The following is a 21,542-nucleotide window of genomic DNA, read 5'->3' as shown; positions in this document are numbered from 1 at the left end:
GGGTGCTTTGCTGGTGACACTGTCTGTGACTTATTTAGAATTCCAGACACACTTAACCAGCATGCCTACCACAGCATTCTGCAGCGACACACCAGTCCGACTAAGCGCAAACCAGATTGGATGTAATTTGTTTTTCAACAGGACAATGACCCAAAGCATACCTCCAGGCTGTGTAAGAGATATTTGACCAAGATTGAGAGTGATGGAGTGCTGCATCAGATGACCTAGCCTCCACAACCACCCAAACTCAACCCAATTGAGATGAGTTGGATCGCAGAGTGAAGGAAAAGCCGCCAACAAGTGCTCAGCATATGTGGGAACTCCATCAAGACTGTTGGAAAAGCATTCCAGGTGAAGATGATTGAGAGAATGCCAAGAGAGTGCAAAGCTGTCGTCAAGGCAAAGTGTGGCTACTTTGAACAATCTAAAATATATTTTGATTTAACACTTATTTGGTTACTACATTATTCCATATGTGTTATTTCATAGTTTTGATGTCTTCACTATTATTCTACAATATAGAAAATGGTAAAAAAAAACAACTCTTGAATGAGTAGGTGTCCAAACTTTTGACTGATACTGTATGTATACATTTTTAAAAAATGGTGACCTATCCCCTTGTAGAAATGGATGAACAGTCGACTCTGACACTATGGCTTTGCACGGTAGAGCCAATGGAAATCATGTATTTGAATTGGGTCTGGCAAACTGCAGAGTTTAAACAGTTTGATCTGATTCATTTGAACGTCTGAAGACGTAATGATGTTTGTCTTTTTTCACTCCCATCCTCTATAAATATCCTCTCTGCTGATGTTGTAGTCGGTGTCCTACATGGCAACCTAATCCCTATGTAGTGCACTACTTTTGACAAGGGCCCATAGGGCTCCGGTCAAAAGTAGGGTGCCATTTGGGATGCAGCCCCTATTCTTCAGAGAGCAGACTGACCATTCACCTCAATGCCTCCAACTTATTTTCATTCGTTTAAGCACTCTTTATATTTCTGACTGTTAGACTGTTAGCTTCCATGTTGAATTAATCATTAGATTCTCTTATCGTTTGAGCTCAACAGTTTGCTTTAAAATATTTAATAGTGTTAGAAAGCTTATTTTTATCGACAATGTAATTAGAGACGGCAGTATTGTTTTGGTTGGATTCAAACGCCACCTGCATGCAAACTAGCTTCTCCTGGCACCCTCCTTCACTGGAAGGAAGGAAGTCATATTTTTGTTCCTGTTTCTCCTCCTGTAATTGTCTGTCATAGTTGGCCTCTTTGAATCACAGTACACGGTCAGTAATGTCCATTTTATACCCTGTATGTGTGATGTAAATGTGTTTTCATTACTCCCTGTGTATCTGTTTGCGAACGCAGACGGGGCATTTAGCCATGGAGACCTTGTTATCGCTGACCTCCAAGCGGGCCGGGGACTGGTTTAAAGAGGAGCTAAGGCTTCTTGGAGGCCTGGACCACATAGTGGATAAAGGTGAGCTAGACCTACACCACGTTACCCTGAAACTGTGTGTTCTGTGTCTAGGCTAAACACCCCGAAGGGCGGTTCCCCTGATCCTAGGAGCTGACAATTCAATTAGATTCAAAATGCATTGTTGGTATGACAAAACATTTATTCGTATTGAATGTTATTAGTATTTTATGTGTTACTTTTTCATTGTGTTTGTCTGGATACAGACAGCCCTGTTGAAGCTCACTCATGACTACCTGTGGGGAAATCAAGGAGATCCCAAATGGTGGAATCACTGTGGCAGTATACTAATGTTCAATATGGCATTGGTTGAAGCTCAATGTTAAATTCAAATCTCCCTACCATCATATCTAAGCCAATATGACACAATGTTGAATATTTGCTAATCAATTGAATTGGAGTGAGGCAAAATACTCCACTGCCTCTCGGCATGAGCAGTCTGGCTGTTACCAACAACCACACATCAGACTTTGAGCAATTTAGTATTTTCTGCGCTCGCTTAGCTCAAATTCTAGACTTTGAATTAAAACGAGAATGTAGCGTACATAAAGTTACCATTGGATTTCATTTTTTTAGATTGACTAAGTTTGTAGGTGTAACAGTTTTTATTAAATGTATAATTTATCCCTTACGTGCTCATTTCTGTCTTTAAGAACCAAGGAGGTGCTACCTTTGTTTAGCATTTCTGACAATGATAAAGCATTTCTGACAATGCTAAGGTCTTTTCAGCCGAAACTGAGTTCGAAAACCGGACGAAAGCAGTTGGGTTGCGCAGCAACAGTGCTATTAGCTAGCTAACACCAGTTGGATGAGAGGCAAGCAACAAGCAAAGGAAGCTAGCTTTATTTTGCTATGGAAGGTTTTTCACATGGCTGAAGTCATCTGTTTTAAACTGTTGGCCTTGACACTTACATGTAATCAAAGCACGAACACAAATAAGAGCAGCCAAGGATATTCGCTATATTGCCAGTAAGGTAGCCAACTAACATTAGCCAGGAACGTTAGCTAGCTAGAAACCAACAAGGCTCTAACGTGTGCTGTATTTTGACATTCTTCCACAAAGCCCAGCTAGCTAAAGTATGTAAAGTTCATAGTCAACACCAAACTTTGGGAAACTGCCACGCTGCTAATGTATAAAACACGCAATGTGTGGTGTTCATCTTACGTTAGCTAACGTTACTCCATACACTGGTCAATTTGGCTTGCTTAGCCATGTAGCTAGCTAATGTTATACAGCCCTTACCTTATGCATTGATTCAGTACACTCCCTCTGTCAATGCAATTTTCTTAATGTCATTGTAATCCATGTGTTGCGCTGACTATCAGTGTCAAGTTACTTTTCAATGTGTTCTCTAAAACCTGAAGTTGCCATCTAAGTGAAAAGTATCCTTGGGGTGGGAGTGCACCCAGGTTAAACAACACAAACTGCTTGCTTGCGTGACCTTTGCGTATTCAAAGGATGATGCCATGCATGGTAACCTGGTTGGCTGTGTGACTGTTTTTGTGTGTGTCACAGAGATCTGAAGGTCCTGGGTTTGCCTTTTTTGACACCCTGCTCCCAGCCCCAGCACACACCAGTGCACACACGGTCTGTGCTTATTTTCACTTATTACATTGCTCTTAAAAGAGCTTTGTTGAGTGGCTATAGACGGGGAGTGTGGTGTGTGTGTGTACGAGTGCGCACGTCTTGCTTCTACGGAGAAGAGAACGGTGGAGACTTGAGAGACCAATGGTTTGAGACTTTATCTTACGCAACCTGCCTACACATCGTTTGAAGTACAATAGACTAACATAGCTACTGTAGTGGGTCAAAGCTGTGTGCTGGGAAACCTTGGTAGAGCATGGGTGGAGTAGACATTGTGGTGCTCATGTGAATTTCCTTCATTTTCCGGCATCAGAGCAATGCATGACTGAACATCGAATGAAATGGCCACCAAACAAACCCACAGCTTGGACACTTAGTCACGATCACCCTAATTGGCAGCACCTAAAGTGCTTATCAACCAGGCTCAACGTCTGGACATGGTTGCTGCTGCCACCAGGGGAAATGGAGTGTGGAAGTGGTAGTAAGCTGGTCTGCCATCTACCTAACCTATTCCATAACACAATGAATGGATGGGGATAAGAGATCAATGGAACACAGACTGTTGGGGGATAGAACACGGACGCAGTGATTGGTGCCTATTCAAAACAAAGCTGGTCAAATGAGGTGGATATTAATCAAATCTGTCAATACAGTGCTTTGCCAAAGTATTCATCCCCCTTTTCGTTTTTCCTATTTTATTGCATAACAATCTGTAATTTAAATAGATTTTTATTTGGATTTCATGTAATGGACATAAACAAAATAGTCAATTGGCGAAGTGAAATGAAAAAGTAACTTGTTTTAAAATTTCAATTTAAAAACGGAAAAGTGGTGCATGCATATGTATTCACCCCTTTGCTATGAAGCCCCTAAATTAGATCTGGTGCAACCAATTACCTTCAGAAGTCACATAATTAGTTAAAGTCCACCTGTGTGCAATCTGTCACATGATCTCAGTATATATACACCTGTTCTGAAAAGCCCCAGGGTCTACAACACCACTAAGCAAGTGGTACCACCAAGCAAGCGGCACCATGAAGACCAAGGAGCTCTCCAAGCAGGTCAGGGACAAAGTTTTGGAGAGGTACATATCAGGGTTGGGTTATAAAAAGAAATATCTGAATCTTTGAACGTCCCACGGAGCACCATTAAATACGTTATTAAAAAATGGAAAGAATATGGCACCACAACAAACCTGCCAAGAGAGGGCCGCCCACAAAAACGCATTTACCGGGCAAGGAGGGCATTATTCAGAGAGGCAACAGACCAAAGATAACCCTGAAGGAGCTGCAAAGCTCCAGAGCGGAGATTGGAGTAGCTGTCCATAAGACCACTGAGCCGTACACTCCACAGAGTGGCCAGAAAAAAAGCCATTGCTTAAAGGAAGAAAATAAGCAAACACATTTGGTGTTCGCCAAAAAGCATGTGTGAGACTCCCCAAACACATGGAAGAAGGTACTCTGGTCAGATAAGACTAAAATTGAGCTTTATGGCCATCATGGAAAACGCTATGTCTGGCGTAAACCCAACACCTCATCAGCCCAAGAATAGCATCCCCACAGTGAAGCATGGTGGTGGCAGCATCATGCGGTGGGGATGTTTTTAATCGGTTGGGACTGGGAAACTGGTCAGAATTTAAGCAATGATGAATGGCGCTTTATACATGGCATTTCTTGAGGGGAAACCTGTTTCAGTCTTCCAGAGAATTGAGACTGGGATGAACATTCACCTTCCAGCAGGCCAATGACCCTAAGCATACTGCTCAAGCATCACTCAAGTGGTTTAAGGGTCAACATTGAAATGTCTTGGAATGGCCTAGTCAAAGCCCAGACCTCAATCCAATTGAGAATCTGTGGTATGACTTAAATATTGCTGTAACCAGCGGAACCCATCCAACTTGAAGGGGCTGGAGCAGTTTTGCCATGAAGAATGGGCAAAAGTCCCAGTGGCTAGATGTGCCAAGCTTATAGAGACATACCCCAAGAGATTTTCAGCTGCAAAAGGTGGCTCTACAGTATTGACTTTGCGGGTGTGAATAGTTATGCATGCTCAAGTTCTGTTTTGGTGTCTTATTTCTTGTTTGTTTCACAATAAAAAAAATATTTAGCGTCTTCAAAGTAGTAGGCATGTTGTGTAAATCAAATGATACAAACCCCCAAAAATCTATTTCAATTCCAGGTTGTAAGGCAACAAAATCGGAAAAATGGCAAAGGGGTGAATACTTTCGCAAGCCACTGTATTTGTGTTTTTAGAGGCCCACAGTCTGGTTAAAATCCTATTTGGCTGTTTTCACTCCATAATATTTCTAAGTTGTAATTTTCAGATTTAGCATTTTTTGCTAAATGCTAACTCCTCTTCGGATAAGCTGGTGGCATAGCTATGATTTAGACATCGGCAGTGGTGGAAAAAGTACCCAATTATCATACTTAAAGTAAAGATACCTTTTATTAGAAAATGACTCAATATTACTAAAGTGAAATGATTTGTGTTTAATTATTCTTAAGTATCAAAAATAAAATTGTAAATCATTTCAAATTTCTTACATTAAGCAATTTTCTTTTTTTGGATAGCACTCCAAAATCTTGTCTGTCAGATTAGAGGCAGAAGGGATGACCAGGGACGTTCTCTTGATAAATGCGTGGGTTGGACCATTTTCCTGTCCTGCTAAGCATTCAAAATGTAACATACTTTTGGGTGTCGGGAAAATGTATGGAGTAAAAGGTATATTATTTTCTTTAGGAATTTGGTGAAGTAAAATTTTCAAATATAAAGTACAGGTGCCCCAAAAAACGACTTAAGTAGTCATTTTTTTATTTAAGTACTTTACACCACTGGAAATCGTTGGTGGTATTTGAAGTCCTTCTTAGGTGTAATGCAGTTGATTGGTGGCGATGACATGAACGTATTGGGGTTGACATTAGAGCTCTGCTCCCCGAGCCCAACGGACCCCGACATTATACAGCAGGTTAGGGCCGGGTAGGGTCTGTTCAAGTTGCTCTGGTTAAGTGATATCTTCATGTCTAATTAAGATCAGAACATGATGCAAGAAGTGCTTCAACCTTGTGAAATGTAGAGGGAGATTATTTCACAGAAAATGTTCCTTGAGTTTTGTCGGAGTTTTGAGTGACAAGTCGTTAACTGCTCTCTTATGTCTCTTCATTGAACAGAGCAGCCCAAGCGGAGCCGTTGCTATGGAGACTGAGCCATCCATACCAGCATTATAGTCAGATTTTTACCCCCAACGTAATGTGAAATACACATATAAACAATGGAGCCGGGAGTTGACAAGGACTTCACAATATATTATTACCATACTTCGATGCCGTATGTATTGAGATTCACACGATTCTATATGTGTTGCGATTCGATACTGCGATTCGATGTTCCAAACATATTGCTCACTATGTATGCTGCAGAGATGAGAGGGCAGGAGAAATTTCATTTTGGTCAGTCATGGAAATAAAAGTGCTGAAAACATGTTAGCTCACTATTTAAAAAGATGGAGAACAAAGCTATAGGATGATAAATACCGGTGTTTTGGCGCAGGCACAACCGACTAGCACTAGCTAATGCAACTTAGCAAATGTTTTGTAGGCACATTTTGATGGCAGGCAATGAGGAGATGTTGGATCTATCCTCCAAGGGCGGACGTGGCCATGACGTGGCGTTTCCATTGTTTTGGTCCAACTCTTACCTGATTTAGGTGGTTGTGGTTGAACCGACTTTCCTTGTTTCTGCAGTAAAAGAATGTGTGGAGAACCTGCGCCACGAGGATGATGAGGAGAAGCTGATGGCGTCACTGTGGGGAGCTGAGAGGTGTCTACGGGTGTTGGAGAGCGTGAGTACACATACTAATGTCTTGGACAACACTTCTGGCCACCAGAAGGCTGGATTCCTAATCGGGGCCCCGCTCATAGCGCTTCCTAGATCTTATTTAATGTAATTTATAAAGTATCCATGGAAAATATTGATCTTAGTAACAGCTGCTCATGCCTCCTAAGCCTACAGTTGTGCTCGGTTTCAATCTCAGCCCGAGTACAGAGTGAAGGTTTAGATTGCAGGTCTGCTGAGGCTAGATTAGTGTGTGTGTGTGTGTGTGTGTGTGTGTGTGTGCAAACCTGGCACTAAGCCTGCGCTTATTGATCAACTCAGTCAGTGAATCCAGTGGGAGTCTTCTAGAAGGGGCTCTGTGTGCAGTAATGCATTCACTTGATTTGAGATAAAGTGTTGTATTTACTCTGTAACTCTGTTGTTGCTCTGTGCAGGTAACTGTTCACAACCCAGAGAACCAGGGCTACCTGATCGCTTATAAGGACTCCCAGCTTATCTGCTCTTCAGCCAAGTAAGTGGCCTGTATGGATGCGCACACACACACACACACACACACGCACACACACACACACATTGTGTGTTGTGCATTAAGCTCCAGACTGTATTGCATTTATCACCTGTATCGCCAGACAGCATCTCATTGAGGTTGAGGGGTCATCCTGTTCCCTACATAGGGGCCCTGGTCATGAGGTCGAGGGGTCATCCTGTTCCCTACATAGGGCCCCTGGTCATGAGGTTGAGGGGTCATCTTGTTCCCTACATAGGGGCCCTGGTCAAAAGTTGATGCGCATTATAAGGAATAGGGTGCCATTTTGGATGCAGGCCACTAACACCCACACAATTCAGTCTTCTTTGGCTACAGAAATGCACCGGACTCCTCACTGACACTACATTGTGTTACAAGAGTAATTAATGTACAAAAGTGTCTGTATGCAGCTGTATTGGGAAATGTCAGTTTTCATTATGCTGTGTGTTGGGTTCTGTTTTGACATAGTCAATCACGGCATTCCCCCCTCGTCCTGCTCCTATGCCGGTCTGTAAAGCTAACTCTGCCCCGTATACGTTTGCCTTACCTACCATCTCCCTTTCAATACCCCCGCTCCCCTTGTATGGTTCAGCAACCCCCCAATCGTTCCAGTGCCCCAACCCCTCCACCCCTCGTCCCACCACAGCCACTGTTCTGTCTTTATACCTGAATTAGCCCTGTCCCGGGCAGGGTTCGTTGCCTGCAGCCAGGGCCTTGGTCACTCTGCTCAGGTTCCTAACCCCTGCGTCACCCCTTGCACCCCCAGCCAGGAGGCTTCTCCGACTGGGTCTACAAAGAGCCGCTCTGACATCGCACACAGCAGCTTCATTAGCCGCATTCAGCCGGCCGCGCTAATTCGATTACGGGGGGAGAAATCGGAGGGGTCGAGCCACACAGCAGTACACAGCAGCGCAGAGGCCCTCATTAACAGCCCCCTCCCCCAGATAATATATTAACTCTGCCTTTGCTCTCCTCTCTGCCTTAACGGATGATCCCCCATTATTTCAAATCTCATTATTGTTTTTATTTTGCATGAAGCTGTTTTGCTGCTGGTTAGCCATGCTGCAGTCATGCACGTCTGTTGCTAACCTTTTGTTATGGTTAAATTCACCCTTCGTTCTCTCCCGCTTCGCACTGCCTTTTTTTAAATGTATTGTCGGGGATGCTGTCTTCCTAATGGTGTAGGCGTATGTCTAAAGTGGAGTCTGAAATTGACACCCTTAATAAAGATGAGCAATAATGACTATTGAAAATAAATATATAACCCCAAATATACTGAGCTATATTGTATGCTAATACAATTGTTCAGATTTGTTAAAGTTCTCAAACATTTTTAGTATTTGATGCCATATTCCCAGCATGCATTGAATACATCAATCTTGTGACTCTACAAACTTGTTGGATGCATTTGCAGTTCATTTTGGTTATACATTTTGTATTGTCATTTTGTAGTCACTTTTATTGTAAATAAGAATGGAATGTTTCTAAACTCTTCTACATTTAATGTGAATGCTACCATTACGGATAATCCTGAATGAATCGTGAAGAATTATGCATGAGGAAATTAGAGGGTGAAAGATGATACCACCAAGTCATGCTAATCCTCCCGTTATTGGTAATGGTGAGAGGTTAGCGTTTCTGGCGGGTAATGCTCTTTGACCCTCTTGCTCAATCATCATTATTCACCAATCGTTCAGGATTATCTGTAATCATGGCAGCATCCACAAGAAACATTCTAATTCTTATTTACAATAAGTTACTCAAAAATGACAAATTTACCATTTCTATTTGGCACAAAATAATCTGAAACACAACTAAAACTAACTGCAAATGCATCCAACAAGTTTGTGGAGTCACAAGCTTGATGCAGTCATTGGGTGCTAGGAATATGACATCAAATACAAAACATTTGACTAGTTGATGAGAATCTGTAGGGGTGTCTAATTTTGACCCAATACCTTTAAAAAAAAATATATATATATATTTAAATTCTCTCAACTCTATCTAGGCAATTGTATTAGTATACAAAATGTCCCCCTTTTTTTTGCATGTAATATAGCTCAGTATTTGAATTGTCATTATGGCTCATCTTAATCAAGGGAGTCTATCATTTCGGACCCCACTGTATATGTAAAGAGACAATGTAAACGTGTGTTACTGCATTCAAATAATTTCATACCAGTTTTTCATTGGTTTACAAGCACTAGCTTTTCCCGCGTTGTCTGAATAATACAAAAACCCAATAGGAAGAATTGTTGCCCTGAAGAAATCGTTGAAGCTTATTTGCCAGACACACACTGCCGTTGTGGTAGTGTTTAATTCAGTATCAAGTCCCTCCAGAGTTGTCTTCCAGACCCTTTCAGTCCAGTCTGTCAGCCAAACAATCCTCCCATCAAATATTAAGACTATTATCTCCCAGCACAACATCAGAAGGCTAAAAGTTCAATGCTGAAATATGAGAATCTTCAAACTTGAGTGGACGTAAGGGGCCGTAAATGGAAGTGAGCTATATAGCTGACTACCTCTGGTTCAATACTGTTGTGCTTCCTTGGTCCTTGGTACATAAACTAATGAATAATCCATTTTCCCTGTGTGGGGGTATTGACAGGGCTCTGTGGCACTGTGAGGAGATGATCCAGCGCTATAGCCGGGAGATGGGAGTGAACAGCGCCCTGTGTTTGGCGGGCACCGCCCTGCCCTACGCCAGCCACAGCAATGTGGGCAAAGCCGTGGAGGACTGCATGAGGGCCATCATCGGCGTGCTGCTAAACCTCACCCACGACAATGGTGAGGCGTGCGCACACACACACTTGAATATAGAGACACACACACTCCATGGCTCACAAAGTATCATCTGGACACAGAATGAGCAGACGGTGCCAATGCCACTGTGGTGGTCGTATATGATTATGGTTATTGAGGACATAAGCATACCTACACCATCTTGGGCACTGGGCAGCACTCGCCTCTCATTCACAGAAGTGCGTTAATGCTTTTTAATTTGACCCCTAAAGAAATTTGGCTTCCAAAATGTGTTATGCACATAACTGTTGATGAGGCCCCATAGTGACTGTGTTCTACCCTGTGTGTGTAGAATGGGGAAGCACGAAGACAGGCGAGCAGGAGGACATGATGATGACATCGTTGAACTGTGTGCTCCGGGTCCCACAGTACCTTCCTCAGGAGAGGAGGTTCGACATCCGAGTACTGGTGAGGGTGGTGTAGTGTGGGTTTGTAGGGGTTTGTATAGCTCGGTTTGCGTGTGAGGGTGGGGGGGGTGTATTTCTTCAGTTTGACGTGTGATGATTCTCCAGGGGCTGGGCCTGCTGATCAACCTGGTGGAGTACAGTGCCAGGAACCGCTACTGCCTGGTGGAGATGGCGATGGATGGAGGAGCTCCCTTCAACTCTGTCCTGGTGGCTGACAAAGAGGAGCTCAAGACAGAAGGATCGCTCACTGCCATCGCTGCCCTGGTGCAGGTGGGTTAGAGAACTGAAGGGTGTGTGTGTTTGTGGGCTCATAGGTCGTATTGAGGTCTCATACACTTCAATGAGCAATAATGCGATCTCATAGGCATAGATATAGAATAATATATTTTATTGGAGTTATATATTCAGTACCAGTCAAAAGTTTGGACACACCTACTCATTCAAGGGTTTTTCTTTATTTGTACTGTTTTCTTACATTGTAGAATAATAGTGAAGACATGACAACTATGAAATAACACATTTGGAATTATGTAGTTAACAAGTCAAAATATATTTTATATTTGAGATTCTTCAAAGTAGCCACCCTTGGCCTTGATTGACAGCTTTGCACACTCTTGGAATTCTCTCAATCAGCATCATGCGTTAGTCAACTGGAATGCTTTTCAATTAACAGTTGTGCCTTGTTAAAAGTTAATTTGTGGAATTTCTTTCCTTAATACATTTGAGCCAATCAGTTGTGTTATGACAAGGTAGGGGTGGTATACTGAAGATAGCCCTATTTGGTAAAAGACCAAGTCCATATTATGGCAAGAACATATAAAATAAGCAAAGAGAAACGACTGTTCATCATTACTTTAAGACATGAAGGTCAGTCAATCTGGAACATTTCAAGAGTCTTTAAGTGCAGTAGCCAAAACCAACTGTGCTACGATGAAACTGGCTCTCATGAGGACCGCCACAGGAAGATCCAGAGTGCCTTATTGCTATTATAAACTGGTTACATACGCAAATATTGTTTTGTCATACCCCTGATATACCACGGCTGTAAGCCAATCAGCCTTCAGGGCTCGACCTACCCAGTTTATAAATGGATTTATACCATGGCATTGTTGAATATTGATTGGCTTGATGTGCATTCTAGAGCGTGCATTATTTCTATAACACATGGTTTATTTGCACGGTAGAATTCAATGGCTATGCTCTTTGAGCTGCTTTTGAAAAGCAAAAGTCAAATTGAAAACATTGTTGAGTTAGATTTTCATAATAGCTAGTGCTGGTTTTGGTTGTCTAGGCAACTACTGTCGCTATCTAGTAAACTTGCTAGCTACTTCAGTGGATGTTGAACACGTCTACCTGCAAAATAAACACATTAACAGCAGTAAATGTGTTAAATTATAGCCATGGTATAAAAGGGACAATCAGCTTGGGGCTCTGCGTTGTCTGGAAAATAATGCATCTCTGTGGGAGGTCAGTTCCACTCCGCTAGCTCGTCGTGGAACACACCTTCCACGCCGTTCATTATTTTCCAGAGAACTCCTAGCCCCTCGTTGATTATCCCTTACATAGACTATTTGCTTTGACCCCCTTTTTATCTTTCTTGCAATGGCTCTATGCACACTCACTGAACTCTACCCACGCTCAGATACTACACTGACACTCCAACACACACAGACTACATCCGCTCACACACACATGCATGTTGACGCCAAACACACTTTCACACTATTTCACTCTTCACATTACACTGCTGCTACTCTGTTTTATTATCTATCCTGATTGCCTAGTCACTTTTACCCCTACCCACATGTACATATTAACTCAACTACCTCGTACCCCTGCACATTGGTACCGGTGCTCCTTGTACAGTGGGGCAAAAAAGTATTTAGTCAGCCACCAATTGTGCAAGTTCTCCTACTTAAAAAGGCGAGGCCTGTAATTTTCATCATAGGTACACTTCAACTATGACAGACAAAATGAGGGGGAAAAATCCAGAAAATCACATTGTAGGATTTTTTATGAATTTATTTGCAAATTATGGTGGAACATAAGTATTTGGTCAATAACAAAAGTTTCTCAATACTTTGTCATTGCCAACAAAGGGTATATAACAGAGGTCAAATGTTTTCTGTAAGTCTTCACAAGGTTTTCACACACTGTTGCTGGTATTTTGGCCCATTCCTCCATGCAGATCTCCTCTAGAGCAGTGGTGTTTTGGGGCTGTTGCTGGGCAACACAGACTTTCAACTCCCTCCAAAGATTTTCTATGGAGTTGAGATCTGGAGACAGGCTAGGCCACTCCAGGACCTTGAAATGCTTCTTACGAAGCCACTCCTTCGTTGACCGGGAGGTGTGTTTGGGATCATTGTCATGCTGAAAGACCCAGCCACGTTTCATCTTCAATGCCCTTGCTGATGGAAGGAGGTTTTCACTCAAAATCTCACGATACATGGCCCCATTCATTCTTTCCTTTACACGGATCAGTCGTCCTGGTCCCTTTGCAGAAAAACAGCCCCAAAGCATGATGTTTCCACCCCCATGCTTCACAGTAGGTATGGTGTTCTTTGGATAAAACTCAACATTCTTTGTCCTCCAAACACGACGAGTTGAGTTTTTACCAAAAAGTTATATTTTGGTTTCATCTGACCATATGACATTCTCCCAATCTTCTTCTGGATCATCCAAATGCTCTCTAGCCAATTTCAGACGGGCCTGGACATGTACTGGCTTAAGCAGGGGGACACGTCTGGCACTGCAGGATTTGAGTCCCTGGCGGCGTAGTGTGTTACTGATGGTAGGCTTTGTTACTTTGGTCCCAGCTTTCTGCAGGTCATTCACTAGGTCCCCACGTGTGGTTCTGGGATTTTTGCTCACCGTTCTTGTGATCATTTTGACCACACGGGGGGAGATCTTGCATGGAGCCCCAGATCGAGGGAGATTATCAGTGGTCTTGTATGTCTTCCATTTCCTAATAATTGCTCCCACAGTTGATTTCTTCAAACCAAGCTGCTTACCTATTGCAGATTGTCTTCCCAGCCTGGTGCAGGTCTACAATTTTGTTTCTGGTGTCCTTTGACAGCTCTTTGGTCTTGGCCATAGTAGAGTTTGGAGTGTGACTGTTTGAGGTTGTGGACGGGTGTCTTTTATACTGATAACAAGTTCAAACAGGTGCCATTAATACAGGTAACGAGTGGAGGACAGAGGAGCCTCTTAAAGAAGAAGTTACAGGTCTGTGAGAGCCAGAAATCTTGCTTGTTTGTAGGTGACCAAATGCTTATTTTCCACCATAATTTGCAAATAAATTCATAAAAAATCCTACAATGTGATTTTCTGGATTTTTTTTCTCATTTTGTCTGTCATAGTTGAAGTGTACCTTTGATGAAAATTACAGGCCTCTCATGTTTTTAAGTGGGAGAACTTGCACAATTGGTGGCTGACTAAATACTTTTTTGCCCCACTGTATATAGCCTCATTATTGTTACTATTTCCCTTTCCTACATTTTTAAAAACTATTTAACTCTGCATTGTTGGGAAAGTGCTCGTAAGTAAGTATTTTGTGGTGAAGTCTACACCTGTTGTATTTGGTGCATGTGACAAATAACGTTTGATTGGATTTTTTTTATGGGTGGGTTGATTACTGATTTACATGTACGTGCGACCTTTTCTGACCCGATTTGTGTTTGTGCCCTCAGCTCTTCCTCCAGCGGGAGCAAGCGGCCATAGCGGCAGAGGCGGAGACGGATGACTTCATCAATGATGTGCCCAAGCCCAAGCTGGACCAGAGCGGCGAGTGGCAGGAGTCTGGTGGCGAGATCCAATGGGTGGCCTCAGAGAACAACAACGCCAATGCCGTCAGCGAGAAAGAGAAGGCCAAGGAAGAGGAAGAGAACGAGGAGATAGACCTTACCAAAGGTAATGAATGACCTACTTGGTTAAATAAACGCAAAATAAGTCAATAAAATATAATTGAGTGTAATGTAATAGATGCATAATGGCATCTAGGTAACTCTGAAAAGAGATTCGGAGGAACCCATGTTTGGATTATAGGTTAGGAGCTGTATTGGTTATTCTATGAATATTTTGGTGACTGACACTTTCTCCCTTCTCCCTCCATCCCTTCCTGCTGCAGCTCTTCAGCATGCTGGGAAGCACATGGAGGACAGCATAGTGGCCTCCTACACAGCACTGCTACTGGGCTGTCTCTGTCAGGGGAGTCCGGTAAGGACACACTCCTTGTACTCCTGACACTCACACTGCCAGCTTTGAGTGGCATGGCTGCTCTACATAATCAAATAAACTGTTATTTAAATTGCAGTTCAAATCGGGAACACACTTTACAGAAAATCATTTAAATGATAAAAACACAAGCAATAGGCGAGATGAGAGATGAATAAAGAAACATAACGAATGTCGATAATAACAGTGAAATCATTGATCCGTTCTCGACACAACTGTTTAACCCTGAACCGATGCAGCAACTTCATGTTGAAGCAATGAGACAAGGTCACATCACATAATGGGTTGTATAGACTTAGTTTGGCCTTGTTCATTAGACATGTGGACTTTAGGCTACAGTTTACAGTGCATTCGGGAAGTATTCAGACCCCTTCCCTTTTTGCACATTTTAAGATTAGAGCCTTATTCTAAAATGGATTTAATGATTTGTTTTCCTCATCAATCTACACACAATACCCCATAATGACATTGAAAACAGGTTTGTATACATTTTTATACATTTATAAAAAATTCAAAACAAAACTTAATTACATAAGTATTCAGACCCTTTGCTATGAGCGAGCATCCTGTTTCCAGTGATCATCCTTTTTGTTTCTACAACTTGATTGGAGTCTACCAGTAATAAATTCTATTGATTGGACATTATTTGGAAAGACACACCTGTCTATATAGGTCATATCAGAGCAAAAACCAAGCCATGAGGTTGAAGGAATTGTCCGTAGAGGTCCCAGACAGGATTGTGTCGAGGCACAGATCTGGGGAAGGGTACCAAGACATGTCTGCAGCATTGAAGGTCCCAAGAACATAGTGGTGTCTATCATTCTTAAATGGAAGAAGTTTGGAACCACCAAGACTATTCTTAGAGCTGGCCACCCGGCTAAACTGAGCAATCGGGGGAGAAGGGCCTTGGTCAGGGAGGTGACCAAGAACCCGGTGGTCACTGACAGAGTTCCTTTGTGGAGATGGGAGAACCTTCCAGAAGGACAACCATCTCTGGAGCACTCCACCAACCAGGCCTTTATGGTAGAGTGACCAGACGGAAGCCACTCCTCCTGAATGCCAAGCGTCATGTCTGGAGGAAACCTGGCACCATCCCTAAAGTGAAGCATGGTGGTGACGGCATCATGCTGTGGGGATATTTTTTAGTGGCAGGGACTGGGAGACTTGTCAGGATTGAGGGAAAGATGAACGGAGCAAAGTACACATATCCTTGATGAAAACCTGCTTGAGACTGCTCAGGACCTCAGACTAAGGCGAAGGTTCACCTTCCAACAGGACAACGATCCTGAGCACACAGCTAAGACAACGCAGGAGTTGCTTCAGGACGAGTCTCAAGGTCCTAGAGTGTCCTGGACTTGAACCCGATTGAACATCTCTGGAGAGACCTGAAAATAGCTGTGCAGCGATGCTCCCCATCCAACCTGACAGAGCCTGAGAGGATTGGCAGAGAAGAATGGGACCAACTCCCCAAATACAGGTGTACCAAGCTTGTAGCGTCAATCCCAAGAAGACTTGCTACAATGCTATAATCGCTGCCAAAGGTGCTTAAACAAAGTACTGAGTAAAGGGTCTGAATACTTGTGATATTTTTATTTTCTTGTAATACATTAGCCAAAATTTCTAGAACCGGTTTTTGTTTTGTCATTATGGGGTATTGTGTAGATTGAGGGTGGAAATAATCAATTTTAGAATAATGCTGTAATGTCACGAAATGTGGAAAATAAAAAGTCAAGGGGTCTGAACACTTTCTGAATAGTGCATTCAGACCCCTTGACTTTTTATTTTCCACATTTCGTGACATTACAGCATTATTCTAAAATGGATTATCCACATTACATTTTTGCCATTTATCTTAACGTAGGTAAGGCAAACTAATCCATTGTGTACAAGCATAGCTAGTGCCGAGGTCATGCATGTTGTATTATGTTATGCATGTTAAACTAGACTGTCGTTTCCTCATGTACCCAACGTTCACTTCAAATACCCACATCACCATTTAGACAAGTTGGCTCGTCTGCGATGGCTCGTTCGAACGGCTGCAATAAACATCCGTCATCTGTGTCATTTTAAAGCCTCTCTCAGGGACCATCAATGGTTTCCTTCAAAATTGCCATCTTAAAAGTTTCACGGCCCGACTGTGGAAAAGGAAAATAAAAGCTGTGATAATGTTATTCTGGCTTTAATGGCTATTTCTCTTTTGAAGATGTTATTAGCGATCCAATGATGCCTTGAGAGCTCAGTACATCTGCAGTAATGGACTCTCTCTCGCTGAGTCTCCCATAGGGCAGCTAGGTTGTGATTGATGTGCCATGGACGTTATCCCTCTCTGATAAACCTGTACCAGTCCCAGGCTGTAGCTTTTATCTGGACAGGGCTCTGTGTTCTATCTCATAAAGGTCACGCCTCAGACTTTAAACAAGACTTTTGTCTTAAAACAAAATGACTGTGGCCTGGCTGGTCTAGCGGTCCAAGGCTCTGCCTGTAGAGTACATACTGCTGCCAGAATGGGTCCAAACCCGGCTCATTGTTCTTTCAGCGCCCTCCAACTTTTACTCGCTACCTCTGTCATCTGTAATAAAACAAAAACATATATCAAACAAAATAACTAGTTGGGTACACTAGAAGGACTGCACAAGTTCCAATGACTGAATTCCTAAGTTTTAGCCTAAACTAACTGAATACGGCTTTTAATGGAGGAATCGCATCAGAGAGATGGATGGCTGAGTGGACCGGCCATTCTAGCGCCTCTGACCACAGCACATCGGCCATCATTTTCTTTTCTCGACGATTCTACATGTTGTATCACCACCGTTCGTTGACACCCAGCATGTAATCCACTGCGCATGACTAACCTTGGTTATGGTGGCTACGGTTCTGGTGCGTCTTCCCTCGAAGAGATGATTTGGACATGGAGATTAGTTTATCACTAGAATTACTGTTCGCTGACATTCTATATCTGCCTGTTGTGATTGAATATCATCAGAGATTGGACATGAGTAGAACTAACAATGGTTTCAATGCTGATTCATAGTCTTCTCTTTCAGATGAATGTGACTACTGTGAGGGAAAGCCTGCCCAAAGGAGATTTCTCAATAATGACAGAAATGCTCAAGAAGTTCCTCAATTTCATGAATCTTACAGTAAGTTCTCTCACATAAAAAAAATAAATGTCAGATTTTATAACTTTTTTAAAACTACTTTTTCTCCCCAATTTCGTGATATCCAAGTTGTAGTTAGTCTTGTCCCATTGCTGCAACTCCCCTACGCACTCGGGAGATGCGAAGATCGAGAGCCATGCGTCCTCCGAAACACGACCCTGCCAAGCCACACTGCTTCTTGACACACTGCTTGTTTCACCCGGAAGCCAGCCGCACCAATGTGTCGGAGGAAACGCCATCCAGCTGGCGACCAAAGTCGACTTGCATGTGCCCGGCTTGCCACAGGGAGCCGCTAGAGTGCGATGGGACAAGGAAATCTCGGCCAGCCAAACCCTCCCCTAACCCGGACGTAACGGGTCTGTAGTGATGCCTCAAGCACTGCGTTGCAGTGCCTTAAACCACTGTGCCACTCGGGAGGCAAAATGTCTGTTTTTAAATGTCTTTATTGTGGCTTCTTCATTGTGTCATTGAGCTTGTACAGGCTCATGAGTAGTATCCCTCTCTGGTTCCTGTAGCCTTATGTTTAAATAGGGATGTTGTGTGGAGAGTGCTTCAGTGTGTGGTAACTGACCTCTGCTTTCTCCCTCTCTCTTTCACCCCCCCCCCCCCCTCTCTCTCCATAGTGTGATGTGGGCACCGCAGGGCAGAAGTCCATCTCTCGGGTCATTGACTATCTAGAGCACTGTTAGAGAGGCCTGGCTCTGCAGAAAGGGCCCACACTGGTCACACTGGGGACTTACTGCTCGCCTCACACAGAGACCAGGACAGTTGGGTGGACCCTACCCCAGAGACCACCCACACAGCCTGCTAATAACGACCACCCATCATTGTCATCCCCACGTTCACTATACAAACTGTGATGGTCTCCCCTCACACACGTGAGGCCTGAAGCACTGTTTCAACATTCCACCACTCCTATTATTATGACGTCTGCTTGGAATAACCAGAGAAGTAAATCCAATAAAACTCCCGTTAAATTCTTGACTTTGTTCTCAACGTTGGGTTGTTCTGTTCCCTCGTGAAAATATAATTTATGATTGACTCATTGATATTCATTCAATATGATTTTTTTTTCTTTAATTGATTTCCCCACTTGTTCTATTCAGGTTGTACATTTATATAAAAACTCCTTGTATTCCAAATCAATATTTCCCCTCCTTATTACAGCTATCTGCCTCGACATGTTTTTGTGGAAGGGCCAGACTGTGACATAATTTCCTCCTTTGTTTTGGGTTTTGTTTTCTGTCTGCTGTAAAAGATGGCTCTTTCCCTGCCTTCTTCCTCTGTTAACTTTCAATTGTCATCGAAGTGCCTGAATTCCCCCCTCTGAATCCATAGAAAGAGTTGGGCAGTGACCCACAGAACTGGAATAGGAGCCAGAGCTCTCAGCCTTCTTTGAAATGCTGAAAGCCTCCATAGCCCCATTGACCCGCTGCACTGATGCCATTGTATTGCTTTCACGACTGTTCTGCTTTTTTGTGTTCTAAAAACCTCTTTGTCGTTGAGTGAGGGGTGTCGAACCCACCATGCACAGACGTTAACGGATATCTGTTACATTTGGTTGAGTTATCAACTAATGTGAAATCAAAAAGATTTCACTAGGTCATTGGATTTAGGTTCAAAGTTGGGTGAACAATTGATACGTTGATGAGTTTTTGCAAATCCAATCAGTTTTCCATGTTGATTCATCGTCATCACATACATTTTGTTGTTGTTGAAATGATGTGGCAACGACGTTTATTCAACCAGTGTTTGTCCAGTTCAAATAGATTTGAGTTCTCTTTCAATGTGCACAAAGAGGTGAGGGTGAGACAGAATTGTTAGTTTGGTCAGTCCCTCACCTCTCGGTCTGTCCAAATCAATATTATCAGAGATTCTAGCTCTTCAAGGACAGACCTGAAATGGTCCCCATCTGTAGTGTTCACTAACGTACGAGAACTGCATAATTTAACTTATTCTTACCCCCATCATTATTAGTTATGGCCAACAGGAAAGTATGGATGTTTGTGCCTTTGAATTTGGACGGGAGAGCCTCTGTTAGTCTGAATGACCACAGTGCTTCACCTACCAATTGAAGGCTGTAGAACACTTCACAAATTGTTGGTTTCCAATCTCGCCAGCAACACTTCTGTCTTTGAATAAATAAAAAAACAGTCCCCTTTTCTCTGCAATGTTTCAATTGCTTTATTGAGGTTTTCTCAGTTAATTTCAACATAATAAATCAACGGGACTGGAAGCCTACCATATTTGTAGCATTTCAAACTTTTAAAATGAAGCACTAGAACTGATAAGATGACTATTCATGAACCAAGCCTCTAGTGGTTGCTGTACCCATACTCCATCTAAGTTTCATAACCGGGGCTCTCAGTTTTTTTAATTTCAGGCTAGATTAGGACTGCTATCGGCTTTAGAACAGTGTCAGCTACTGCATTGGTCATATGCTGTTTCCCATAGATTTCTCCCATAAAACTAATATCATTTTATCCTACCTTGGTTGTTGAGGCTAAGATTTACATTTTCTAAAGTTGCATTTATTCTCATTTGGTGTGTATTTCCGTGTCGTTTCTCATGGCTGTGCTAAGACACACACCCTCATCAGTACTTTCTAAGCTATTTCAACACTTCTAAAATTTACAAGAGCTTTATTCACAAATCTGGAAATGAATGGAATAATGTAAATACATTTGTAAATATTGCCTATTGGAAATTAGAAACTGTAGACTACTTTTCTGAATCCAACCCTATTTTTATTTTATACAGCATTTCTCAGTTATTTGAAAGTCAGATTAAAAAGGTATACAAAGCCAAATGCAGGAACATGATCTTTGTACCAATTTCAAGAATGTCTTTGGTTACCTGTATATAATTTTAACTAGAATAAAAATTGCTACTTTCAGTATACCGGTGTCTGATACTTTTTGTATTTTTGTACACTTCTGTACGTTTGTATCATGTTTTGGAATAATCTATTGCCCGTTTTTACAGAGCATAAACTGGCCCTATAACTTTCAGGCATGCGAAAGAAGCCGAAGCCTTTAGATAAAGCTCACATTGATGCGTAAATGTGTTTTTTTTTTACTTCAGCCAGATAATCTACATAAGGTTTCAAACAAGAATCAACATGTTTTGTATGAAGAAAAAAAACATTAGTAAACACAAACAAATATAATCAGTTATTTTGTGCCACTAGTTCTCTCCCACAGGTTCATAAACCCTCTCAGCTCTGTCTTCTGTTCTTCGAAAGGCGCGCGCATCACGTTTCCACTGTCTCTACATATATTGTATGTACCTGGCCCAGGTAGCTTTACAGTTGCGTCTTCTGTGGAGTTCATTGTTGACCTTCCGGTTGGGGCCGTATCCACCTTCGCCGTGCTCTCAAATGCAGTGGTGCTGAATTCCGCTACGGAGGGCCTGTCCTGCAACAAGTCGCTGAGCGTCGATATGTATATCTGCGCCATCTGAAGAGTCTCTGATTTGGACAGCTTCTTGTCGCTCTCCAGGTTAGGGATAACGCTCCTGAGC

General features: G+C 42.5%; 1 protein-coding gene across 1 annotated transcript in view; it reads left to right on the top strand.

The window, feature by feature from the left end:
- Positions 1–20,919, top strand: part of LOC139368002 (wings apart-like protein homolog) — a 44,916-nt gene extending 23,997 nt beyond the window's left edge. Inside the window, exons 11-20 of the mRNA XM_071106475.1 lie at positions 1,370–1,481; positions 6,804–6,901; positions 7,329–7,405; positions 10,029–10,207; positions 10,515–10,630; positions 10,735–10,899; positions 14,319–14,538; positions 14,756–14,844; positions 17,907–18,002; positions 18,644–20,919. Coding sequence (XP_070962576.1) covers positions 1,370–1,481; positions 6,804–6,901; positions 7,329–7,405; positions 10,029–10,207; positions 10,515–10,630; positions 10,735–10,899; positions 14,319–14,538; positions 14,756–14,844; positions 17,907–18,002; positions 18,644–18,709 — 1,218 coding nt within the window. The 3' untranslated portion in view covers positions 18,710–20,919. The remainder of the gene's footprint in view (positions 1–1,369; positions 1,482–6,803; positions 6,902–7,328; positions 7,406–10,028; positions 10,208–10,514; positions 10,631–10,734; positions 10,900–14,318; positions 14,539–14,755; positions 14,845–17,906; positions 18,003–18,643) is intronic.
- Positions 20,920–21,542: the final 623 nt, after the last annotated feature.

The sequence above is a fragment of the Oncorhynchus clarkii genome, chromosome 16 (genome assembly GCF_045791955.1).
Source record: "Oncorhynchus clarkii lewisi isolate Uvic-CL-2024 chromosome 16, UVic_Ocla_1.0, whole genome shotgun sequence".
Lineage (NCBI taxonomy): Eukaryota > Metazoa > Chordata > Actinopteri > Salmoniformes > Salmonidae > Oncorhynchus > Oncorhynchus clarkii.
This window is presented reverse-complemented; position numbering and strand designations above follow the sequence as displayed.